The sequence below is a fragment of the Epinephelus lanceolatus genome, chromosome 9, assembly GCF_041903045.1.
Source record: "Epinephelus lanceolatus isolate andai-2023 chromosome 9, ASM4190304v1, whole genome shotgun sequence".
NCBI lineage: Eukaryota > Metazoa > Chordata > Actinopteri > Perciformes > Serranidae > Epinephelus > Epinephelus lanceolatus.
In genome coordinates this window covers 44,573,862-44,585,945 of record NC_135742.1, presented here as the reverse complement: position 1 = coordinate 44,585,945, position 12,084 = coordinate 44,573,862, and the positions used below count along the sequence as shown (strand labels likewise).

The window sequence follows — 12,084 nt, the reverse complement described above, 5'->3', positions numbered from 1 at the left end:
GCCAGGAGCAGTATAATGTAGGGGCCGGTCTACCTGGGCTCAGCTGATCGAGCCATCCCACTGGCCAATAGCACCAGCGGGTGTGTCTGGAGGTACCTCAGTGTCTAGAGGTGAGCAAGCCATCAGCTGACTGTCTTATAAAAAAATATATATTCATAAAATATACAGGATCGCCACACTTTATACATTGGAAAGCGGAGGCAACAGTGAACAACATAGATGAAAAACCTGGCCATTGTTGTTGTTTTGATTCCTCCGATCTTTTATTACTAATTCGAATTTTGTAAAAATAACGTGATCGGCGCCGATACCCGATCGGGACATCCCTAGTGTTGACTGTATTATTCAGTTTTGTATCTTTTAAAAACAAAAACATCTTAATAATTTACATTATGTAGGTCCTCTTGCCATCGCTTCAAAAGGCTATTATAAAGATATAAATTTAATCTTAATTAAAAATAAAGATTTTTTTTTGGTCAAATGTATAATTGTCTTTTGAAATATATCAACTGACATTTAAATATTTATAAGATTCAGCAGCAAACTCCATATAAGTATGTCACTGTGTAGATGAAGAATTAGAAACACATGGGGGACACTATATCAAAGTTCATGACTCTACAGATTCCCCAGCAATGTGTAAGACTATGATGCAAGTTGCTGCTCAAATCAGCAGATTGCTAATGAAAAACGATACACCATGAGCTCAAGTGTTCCTTGTATTGTCCCTGACCTCATGTTCTTTGTTTCCTGCAGGTACAGCCAAACAATTACTGCACTTTTTATGATGACCAGAGGCAAAACTGGTCCCTGATGTTTGAATCAGAGAAAGCTTCATCGGACTTCTGTAAAGAGGTGAGTGGCACAAGATAGTGACTATTGTTTGTCCAACAGAGTGAGTAACAAAGCAAACAGGCTAGTGTTGTCACGATACCAAAATCTTTGTTTCGGTACCAATACTAATATGAATTTCGATACTTTTCGATACTCTTCGGTACTTTTCCTATGGAAAAGTCCTTTTGGATACAAACCTTTAGAACAATAAATAGTAGGGGTGTAACGGTACCAAAAACATCATGGTTCGGTAAGTACCTCGGTACGGACGTCATGGTTTGGTTGCTCAAATGTTTCACTAAGTTGATGTTGTCTCGTGTTGTCTCCCTTTGCGAGGCAGACTTTGTCTTGGGCCAGCTGCGAATGTTGATACAGGTGTTGTCATACACACCACTTGTGCAATCTGTGCTCCAATAGGAACAAGAAAGGCGTTTGTGTGTATGAGTGAGTAAAATAAATTAACTAAATTAATGAATTGAATCAATTTCAAAGTACCAGTATTTTCCAAATGCAGTATAGTACCATTTGGAATACTCTAGGACAGCGGTACTATTTTAGTACCGGTATACCGTGCAACACTAAAACAGGCTGTCTCTGATGACAAGTATCTAAGCCCTGCACCTTGTGATCTGCATTAGACAGAAGCTTTTGCCAAATTGCACAAGTTATGCTGTTTATCAGATGAAGACTTCTTTCTTTTTTGTATGTATCAGTTGTGTTTGGCAAAAGCGAACAGCGTGGTCTCCTTAGATGCTGTTCTGATTCAGGACCTGAGTCTTGGCGAAGGCCAGGCAGTGGAGAATGGAGACTCTTTGGAGGTAGTGTACACAGGCTGGCTCCTGCAGAACCACACCATTGGACAGGTCAGACACTTCCACCATCTTTTCATTCTGTCTCCAGTTCCTGTGGATTTGACTCCTGTGTTGGCACACAACTCATTGAATATCATTTCAGATGTTTGACTCCAACCAGAGCAAGGACAAGTTGCTACGACTGAAAATTGGAGCTGGAAAAGTGATCAAAGTGAGACAAAACATTTTTTTACTAAATAAGAATAGCAGCTTAAATGTTTTCTGTGCAACTTTTTACCATTGTTAACCCCTTCTTTGCTAATGTGTGAACATATTGTAATGTAACTTAAAAAAAAGAGACTTTTCCTTTAGTTGCCTCTGGCAGCCTGTGGACTGACTTTCATGTAAAGGACGACTTTTTCCCAGAAAATCCAAAGGATGTGACGTGCCCTGCCTCCCTTCAGTATACTAACAGTTTGCAAGAGGCCCCCAGGAAGCGCGCAGGGCTTTGAAGTCAATTTTCCTAGTGGCCAAACAGTGTAATTCAGGGTTTCCGCGGGTCATTAAAAAGCATTAAAAGTCATTAAATAGATTTTGCAAAAATTAAGGCCTTAGATGGCATTAAAAAGCATTAAATTTGATGTCCAGAGGCATTAAAAAATTGAATACACTTGATGGGGAAAAAAACATTGTTATTCATGATTTATTTTTATTATATAAACATTTAATAATTTTGATCGGAAGTATAATGTGATGATTGACAGCAGAACCCTTTAATTGGCTATTGTTTACGGCCGGTGCACGAAGTCACAACACCGGATGCTTGGAATGCAGCGTGCTGTGAGGTTGCTCATGCTGTGGCGAAAGAGCGGAGGGAATATTAGCAAATGTCGGAAAAATGGGAAAATGCAAGTTTCAGCAGAAGTGGTTGGATGAGGAGCTATCCAGAAACTTTTTTTAAACTGTTGCTTTAAAACAATATAACTCAAGTAAAAGTAAAAAGTATTTTGCATTAAAACTACTCTGAAAAGTACAATTTATCCAAAAAGTTACTCAAGTAAATGTAACTGAGTAAATGTAACTAGTTACTACCCACCTCTGCTTGTGAGCCATTTCTAATTCATTACAGAGTGACAGTTAATGTAAATATAGATTTTCTCAAATATTCAAGATTAGCATTGTAAAATGCTTACAATTTTCTCTCTCTCTCTCTCTATACATGTGTGTGTGTATATATATATATATATATATATATGTATATATATATATATACATATATATATATATATATATATATATATATATATATATATATATATATATATATATATGTATATATATATATATGTATATATGTGTATATATATATATATATATAAAATAAATAAATAAAAAACTGTATCTGCAGTTGGACATGGGCATTAAATTTGTTTAAAGTGGCATTAAAAAGAGCATTAAAAAGTATTAAATTAGATTTGCTGATACCTGCAGAAACCCTGTAATTACACTGTCTCGTGATGCCCTGTGTCCCAAAAACACTTATATGGGGCCATTATGGTAGCAAACTAGCTTCAAATGCGTGTCTCAATCTGTGTGTGCGTAATCAGATTTGTACATGTGTAAAATAATTTGTAAAAGCATGCTAAAGTTTGTGAATGCGTACAAAAATCTGCAAATGTGTATTTAGAATCTGTGTGTGCATAATCAGATATGTAAATGTGTAAAAAAAATCTGTAAATCTGTACAACGATCTGCAAATGCGTACAGAGATCTGTAAATCTGTACGATCTGCAAATGCGTAGAGATCTGTAAATCTGTACAACGATCTGTAAATGTGTACAACAATCTGTAAATCTGTACAACGATCTGTAAATCTGTACAACGATCTGCAAATGCGTACAGAGATCTCTAAATCTGTACAACGATCTGTAAATCTGTACAACGATCTGCAAATGCGTACAGAGATCTGTAAATCTGTACAGTGATCTGTAAATGTGTACAACAATCTGTAACTCTGTACAACGATCTGCAAACGCGTACAGAGATCCTTAAAAAGATAGGCAGGTTTGTAAATACCTATGTCTTCAGCTTTAACTCAATCGGGCCTCTCAATTAGCTCTCTTTGTACACGTGATTTTTGCTACTCTTCTGCCAAGCTTGCAGCTTGAGCCTGTCAGCCTGTGCTCAGGGTGACACACAGTTTGAGTTACAGACACAAATCTTCTCACGCATTTGCGGATCTCACACAGCAGAAGAATAGCAAAAATCACGTGTACAAAGAGAGCCAATTGAGAGGTCCGACTGAGTTAAAGCTGAAGACATAGGTATTTACAAATCTGTCTACATTTTTATGGATCTCTGTACGCATTTGCAGATCTGTGTACAGATTTACAGATTGTTGTATACATTTACAGATCATTGTACAGATTTACAGATCGCAGTACACTTGCAAATCTGAATACAGATTTGTAGATTTTTTTTTTTACACATTTACATATCTGGTTACATACACACAGATTCTAAATACTCATTTGCAGCTTTTTTTTACGCATTCACAAACTTTATCATGCTTTTACAAATTATTTTACACATGTACAAATCTGATTACGCACACACAGATTGAGATACGCATTTGCAGCTATTTTGCTACCATAATGGCCCCATACACTTCTTCTATGGTGACTTCCATGGCGAAAGAGACATCTGTAAATCAGCGGATACATTTTTTTGAGTATCACAACCCCCGTGAAATGGCTTGTTTCCCTATAATATTCGGAAAGTCTAGAGGAGCTGCATGATTCAATCATTGTATTCCCCAAAATTTAGATGAATTATTCTGGACTGTTAACCAGCAAATGCCATCTCTGCTCAGCACCCTTTTTAAATATTCAGAAAACTGTAAAATGAACTGCTCAAACTTCACATCATGTAAAAAACATTGGCAGTGGTAAATGACAACATCGTGACATCCGAAATTCCACACAGTACTGTCATTTTAGGATGTTAAGAATGCCAAAATGTTTTTCAGTTTTGGTGCATTAGTACTGTGACAGCTGTTTATGTCCAAGCTTCTCACTACTGGCTTCATGTACAGTGTATTTGCCTTCTTATTGGCTCTGTAGTGCAGTTACTCTCCACTAGTTGATCTCATAGGGAAACAATGTTTTGAAATAAATTAGCTTAGCTTTAAATAACCAGCCTTAACTATTACTGCATGATGGTCATGATATTATTATTATGGTATATTGCCTGCATTTATTACTTCCTCTGTATAAGCAGGGCTGGGAGGAAGGGATGCTTGGGATGAAGAAGGCAGGCCGTCGTCTAATTGTCATTCCACCCAATCAAGCCTATGGATCAAAGGGAGTCCCCAACTGTGTCCCGGCTAACAGCACTCTTATTTTTGAAGCAGAGCTTCGACGGGTAACGCTCACTTAACAATTTTATACATCCATCTGCTCCTGTATTTGACCTTTTCTAGGTTGCCTGATTATTCTAATGTCACATGAATACTTAAGTTGTATCTGCATTTAAAAACCTGCAACTTCTTACGTCTTAACTTGCAGTTGCTTATAATGTTGGTGAAGTGAAGCTTTTCTGCTTGTTTGTGCTGTAGGTGAAGTTTTCCAAGGACAGTGGGTCTGTTAGTGCCAGTACCAGCTCCAGAGACTCTGCTGCTCCCTCCCCTGTTCCTTCTCCAGCCTCCAGTGTGGAGAATTTGGCTCCAGAGCCCCCAATACAGACGACCACCTCTGGTCCAGGCAGACCAGGGTGAGATTTAAGCCTCAGGATATAGTTAACGGCATTATCCCGAACCCTTTGGTCCCTTCTTGCCTAAATTTGAGTACTTATGTCAGTTCTGGTACAATGAGAGCAAGTCTACTGGAGTCAAATTCCTTCTGTGTACACACGTAGTGCTGGGCGGTATGACCAACAATTTATATCACGGTATTTTTCAAAATTATATCGGTTTCACGGTATATGGGTGTTACTGGGTGTTAACCATATTTTCTAATGATTTAGAGAGGAATTGCTGCAGTAAATTGGCTTAGAATGGCCTATTTTCCTGTCATGAGGAGTGAATATTGTAGAAAAATATTAATGTCCACACTAGTATTAATACAGGTTTGCATGGCCTCACAAAATGATTCTGTTTACAAAGAGGTGATACTCATGATTCTAATGAAGTGGAGGAATCAGAATGCATAACAGCGGTACCATGTCTTTGGCTAAGTGGATAGTGATAGCATTGGTAATCTCAATCCACCGTTTGCTTTTCTTGACGTAGGCAGTCCCCCTAGCAAACGCGTCTTTAAGTGACATCTGACTCGACTTTTCTCTTGCAGTGCTAACGTTACCTGCAGATGTGGAGGACGCAGATCTTAGTTTCATGCATTCTTGATATTCCAAGATATGTTTGCGACTGAGGTGGTGAAGCAAATTGCTCGTGTTGCGTCCTGCGGCTACAACTTTAGCTCTACAACATTTGCAGAGAATTGTTGTTTGATTGACGTCAGTTTTTTTTTTTTTTTTAAAAGCCAAAGAACTTCCAAACAACAGACCCGGCTCCTCTTTTCGGTACAAATTCTTCTGTGTCATGTTCTCGTTCTGGAACTTCAGTTCCGGAACTTTCACTGTTTTTATCCATCTTCACCGCTCAACACGCCGTTGTGCCCTCACATACTTGTTTAGTACAACTGCAAAACAGTCCCCTGTCAAACAATGTCCTGTGGCGCTACGTTCCGCCGCGCGGCATTCCCAACGTTATGTACGCTACATACTCACCGGTATTGGGGTATATGAAAAATTCATATCATAAGAAAAATAAACACCGGTATTCGGTATGAACCGGTATACCGCCCAGCACTATACACACATACTCGCCGAATAAAGCTGATTCTGATTCTTAAGATCACTTGTCCTTTGTTTGTTTTTTTGCAGGGAACCACCACTTCGTGCAAAGTCAGACTCACTCAGTGAGCAGTTGGCAGTAAGCACCATCACTGCTTTTTTCTTATTACCAGCTTACTACAAAATTAAGTGTCTTATGTTATTTAGCACTGGTATTGAAAGAAGACTTCTTTTTCAAACTTCAGAATCCAGATGCCACAAAAGCCAAGCTGATTTCTCGCATGGCAAAGATGGGCCAGCCCATGTTGCCCTTCCTGACAGGAGTGGCCAGCCAGCCTGAATCCAGTGACTCTGAGCTTGAGGTTGGTAGGCAGAATCCTGGGGGAGGTTTTTCTGTGGGTGTTAAAGTGTGCCAATATTGTATATTTTTCCTATTGTCAACAACAAATTCCATGAAAAGGCCAAAACCAACAATGAGTGTATCAACTAATAAGCACTGTTTGTATATCATGTGTATGTTATATATCAGGGGTCATAAACTACATTTTTCCAAGGGCCAGAATTTTGCTAAGCAGTCCGGCCTCTGCAGCTGACATGGTGGGTGTCGGACTTTAAAAAAAAAAATATTTTCATCTCAGTTATTTTTGGGGGGGGGGGGGGGTTCAATAGAGGAAAGAAATGCCAGAAAACCAAAATGCATTGTTTTGTTCCTCATATTGACTTGATTAGAGGTACTATATAGTAAAATGGTAAAATGTCATGCTTTCAAGATCCCCTTCACTCAAAATGTGGTTTTCTTATGTTTATGTCCCTAAAATGTCTGACCTTGACTATACTGACTTGTATCTACACAAAGTTTGTCACTAGAAAGGTGTTTTATATTCCTCTACTGAAGGGGGGTGATGACTGTGCACGGATAACAAATGAAAAAATTTGCTTGGGTCTGGCCCACTTGACATGCTGCTGTGTTGTGCTATGGCCTGGAATTTGTTATTTACGTGACGCCTGAACGCAACACAGGCTCCGCTCCAACTGTGTGTGTACACAATGCTATGCTGCGTTGCTGTGCGAGTGGCATGTTTGACTGTGCGTAACACCAGTCTGTTGATGGTCTTTTACACACTATCCATAACAGGATAACAGGTAACACACTGAATCAGACTCAGGTCAGGTTCGGACCCCGTGTGCACCCCCCTAATACAGTGGTAGGGGAAACACTGTAAGATGTCTCAAGAAGACCTTAAGGGAATTTCCTTAGTTTGGCAGTGACATCCTCTTGGACTCATGGATGAACTGATAATTATTGTGGTCAAAGGTCATTCTCGTTTTATGTTTCACAGTTACCACTGTGGTGTCAGAGATTGCCAGTTGGCCTAAAAGCTAACACATAACAAAAACAAGTAAAAGATGATAAGTAAACTTATCATTCTGACACATCGGCCAGTCATGGATTTTTGTGCACAACAGACTCCTCATCTGAGTCTGGGTTTGACTAAGGCTCAAACAGGAATGTCAGAGTTGCTACAATGTTTCCTGTAACCCTAAGGCTAGCTATCTTTATGTGCACTGCTTTTTCAGCGGTCAGTTGCAGCACTGGAGAAAGCGGAACATGGAAGTCAAACCTACAGCAAGCAGCTATGGTGGGCGGGGCAGAGGCCAGATCCATAATACCTCATTGAGGGAGAAAGAGGAGATGTGCTTCCAGCCCCTTTTAAGAGTTTTTTGTTTATTATTGCTTTTTATGTGGGGAAACCATTTTAAACAAAATATTAATCATAGCAAAGAATTGAAATGATTTTTGAGGGGGAGTTAAAATTTTGTTGTAAGCCTGACAGCCTCACATTTCATGACTGAAACCCATACCTACCGTAAAACTTGGTGTATAAGTCGCGCTTTTTTTTCCCTTTTTTTTCATCTAAAAAGTTGGGTGCTGGTTATAGACCAGTGCGACCTATAGACCAAGGTAAATGCTGACATAGGTAATTTGACCCACAAGATGGCGCTACGTTAGGCTGACCAAACGTCCTCTTTTGCCCGGACGTGTCCACTTTTCACGTCCCGTCCGGGGCGTCCGGGGCGTCCGGGGGTCTTTTATAAACTGATGATAATGTCCGGTTTTTTGTGTGTGTGTGTGTGTGTGTGTGCGTGTGTGTTAGAGTGCGGCACGGGCAGCATATTTCTGTCCGAACCCGAACCGAGCCCGACATTATTTAATGTTTGTGTCACACAGTGGTTACAGGCTATTTAACAGACCGGGCGTGCGCCGTGGGTGCTCAGCTGCGGAGAGGGAGACCTCCGTGTTTGAGACGGGAGCGGGAGGCGGGAGCGGGAGGCGGGAGCGGGAGGTGGGAGGTCCGACACTTCCAGCGAGAGGAGAGGGAGAAATAAAACAAAACAAGATAAAATAGAAAAAACCTGTCTCCCTCTTTTATTTTATTTTCAGCGTTTAATCAAGGCGGAGGCTGGCGGCTGGAGGTCCAAGACTTCCAGCGAGGAGAGAGGTAGAAACAAACAGCCAATGTGTCTGTGTGTGTTATGTTCAGGTGTTGTCACATAAATAACAGTGCCCAAGCAATAAACAGGACAGACAATAAGATTTTATTTATTTTTACACTACATTTTCACTGAAAGCTGACCGAATCCGACCCGAGCCCGAATACAATTTATAACTACATTTTTGACCAAACCTGGCCGACCCGTCGGGTACCGTTGGGCTTAGATCGCCACACTCTAGTGTGTGTATGTGTCCCCTATCTATAGGGGCCTATCTGAATTTCTGTCTTTGAGAGATTATTTTGTAATATAACTGAATTTTCTATCCATACATATAAATTTTAAATATATTAAAATTATAAGGCATCTTTGAGTAAACTGTGAGTATCATTTAAGTAGGCTATGTCGTGGCCGGCCTAGTGTCCTCTTTTTTGGAAATCAAAATATGGTCACCCTATGCTACGTAGTAATTTAAACTCATTCGTTTTTAGGATTTGAGTAAGCATGTATAGTTACAGCCCACACTGTAATAAGGTACTGTAATGCTGTCTTCTTAAAAAAGAAAAAAGAAGTTTAACGTTAATTTAAACTCATTTTTATGGCTCAGATGTTGTTATACCGTAATTTTACTTCCTGAAGAGGTTGTTTGGAAAATTGGAAAGTAACCAAAGCTGCTTAAGAGGTTATTGTGTTTTGAATGTGTTTCAAATTAAAAATAAAGGGAAACAGTGTAGGAATAACTTGTATAACGTTTTTATTAACAAATAGTAATATAAAACCTTGTTTTCCCTGTTTGAGACCTTAAAAAATAGACTGCGACTTATATGCCAGTGCGACTTATATTCCGAGTTTTACGGTATGTGTTTAAAAAAACATTAGAATGAGAAACATGAACTCCTATTGCTACAGTCTGCACAAAAGCTCAGACAAATGAGGTTACAGTATTTATATATCAACTTTTTATTAACTGAATCTTCTTAAAGGGACACTAGCGATTTTACAGGTTTACAAATCATAGGAGTATTAAAATACTGGAGTTCATCACTTGCATTGACTTGCCCCTGTCAAATGACAATCTCAACTCTGGTGTCATGACTGATTTTCTGCCACTATTGTATTGATCTACAGGACACCAGTGGCATCAGAGCAAAGGATCGGCCTGCAGCTCCATCTCCAGTGCAGATCTCCGCTGCTGCTCTAGCTTCAGCACACAGTAAGCTTCTTCTACCTGTTCATATCTGCATTCCTCCTGCAGCTCAGCATTACAAAAACACAATTTCATATGATGGTGTACATCATATTGAGCTGTTTCATTTGTTTTTTTCCTGCAGTACATCCTCATCTGCACACTGCTCCACCTTCTGCCTTACTTCCTGTTATGACCACTGTTGCCCCACAGCCTGGGCTGTCAGGCAGTAGCCATGCCTTTCAGGTGAGATTTTAGTATATTTCCTACTGACTTATCATCAGTTAGTACATCATAGACAAACTTTGTCATTCAGTATCTCTTTATATCAGAGCATTGTGTTGTTTCATAGCCTTACTCGTACACACAGACCTCTGTGGCTCCATCTCAGCTGCAGCCAGTTGGCCAGGTCTTCCCTACACAAACTGTTCCATACATCGGTAAGAGTCATCCATTCAATTACAAGGAAGCCAAAAGGATCAAACCAGTAGAGTGTGTATGTAGAGGGTTCTAGAATGTTGTGATGTTTCTCAGTAAAGCTGTACCCTAAGTCCCTGAAACTGTTACCTTGAACTTAAGGGTTCATTTTATCATTGCATGTTGCAGCCTCATTAATCAAATATACTTACACAACCGCAAGACAGTTTTGTGTCTGATTTAAATGGAAAACTCTGTGATTGTGTTGTTAAAACTCTGTGATTGTGTTGTTTTCACCAGGCTCCAGTGATGTGACTTCCTTCTTGATGACTGAGGCCCGACAACACAACACAGAGATCCGGTTAGCTGTCGGAAAAGTAGCAGATAAAGTGGATCAACTAGCCTCCAAGGTATGCTCATTGTATTTGTTCATTATGAGGCTGTAATAGAAAGGAGATACAACTGGTTCTTGTCTTTTTATGCCTCCACACCAGCGATAGCCATGGCCAGAGGCATTATGTTGTCAGGTGGTCCCTCAGTCTGTCTGTCTGGCCCTCTGTCCGTCCTGTTCTTGTGAACGCAATATCTCAAGAATACCTTGAGGGAATTTTTTCAAATTTGACACAAATGTTCACTTGGACTCAAGAATGAACTAATTGGAATTTGGTAGTTTAAGGTCAGAGGTCAAGGTCACTGTGACCTCATAAAACATGTTGTTGGCCATAACCCAAGAATTCATAAGTCAAAATTTGACACAGATGTGTGATATAATGATGAAGTGCTGACATTTCATACCGAGCTGGATTGGCAAGTTTATCTGAGGTGTCCAATTTTCCGCCTCGTAGGGTAGTCATATTGGTGGAACCCTTTTAGTTTAAACACACCGAGGCAGCCTTCCGCAATGGGAGGGGCTGCTGAAGACTTGTGGGAGGAGCTGTTGATGGCGCCGCACGTGCGAGCCACTGGCGGTGGATAAACAGGAAACAGCTGATAGCAGGAATTAGCAAGCAGCTAGTAGCAAGAGGGAAACGCAAACCTGACAGACACTGTAAAGATGAGCAACTGGGAGACAAGGAATTGCGCGCCCTCCTTACCCTCGCAAATGAAGAGGCCATTAACCGCCAAATGACGGGGACGGTGAAGAACGGGCCGACTTATGAGAGAATCGCTGAAGGACTGACTAGCCGTGGCTTCCCTCCCATGTCACTGTTTACGTCACACGCCGAGCTACACGTTTTGTTACTTGCTCACTCCCCCCATTGCCCCGAAAAAGGCGCATTCTGTATAAACAAAAGTAGGCCTCCTTTTGACTGATCGGGCTTTCCTGCAAATTTGCACAATTCCTATCTAAAAAGGGCTAGTGATACTAATCTTTGGTGTCAACCTTGAAACTGTGCTGATTGTATAGATCTTCTGTGCTGCTGGGAGAGAGATGTGTGTGACGCATCCATGTTTTCGTAGACAGGAATGTAAACTGTAAGACAAACTTGACTGGTGCATGGAGGCATACAA

The 12,084-nt window shown here is 40.3% G+C and overlaps 1 protein-coding gene across 3 annotated transcripts in view; it reads left to right on the top strand.

The window, feature by feature from the left end:
• The window catches only part of fkbp15b (FKBP prolyl isomerase family member 15b), a 66,071-nt gene that overhangs the window by 10,876 nt on the left and 43,111 nt on the right, over positions 1 to 12,084 (top strand). For 2 of the 3 annotated variants that reach the window (XM_033619243.2, XM_033619240.2), the window contains exons 6-16: positions 757 to 855; positions 1,548 to 1,697; positions 1,789 to 1,857; positions 4,905 to 5,048; positions 5,242 to 5,396; positions 6,567 to 6,615; positions 6,722 to 6,838; positions 10,098 to 10,182; positions 10,301 to 10,401; positions 10,508 to 10,595; positions 10,873 to 10,982. In XM_033619243.2, the coding sequence (XP_033475134.1) occupies positions 757 to 855; positions 1,548 to 1,697; positions 1,789 to 1,857; positions 4,905 to 5,048; positions 5,242 to 5,396; positions 6,567 to 6,615; positions 6,722 to 6,838; positions 10,098 to 10,182; positions 10,301 to 10,401; positions 10,508 to 10,595; positions 10,873 to 10,982 (1,167 nt within the window). The remainder of the gene's footprint in view (positions 1 to 756; positions 856 to 1,547; positions 1,698 to 1,788; positions 1,858 to 4,904; positions 5,049 to 5,241; positions 5,397 to 6,566; positions 6,616 to 6,721; positions 6,839 to 10,097; positions 10,183 to 10,300; positions 10,402 to 10,507; positions 10,596 to 10,872; positions 10,983 to 12,084) is intronic. The other variant, XM_033619241.2, reaches the window with a different exon arrangement.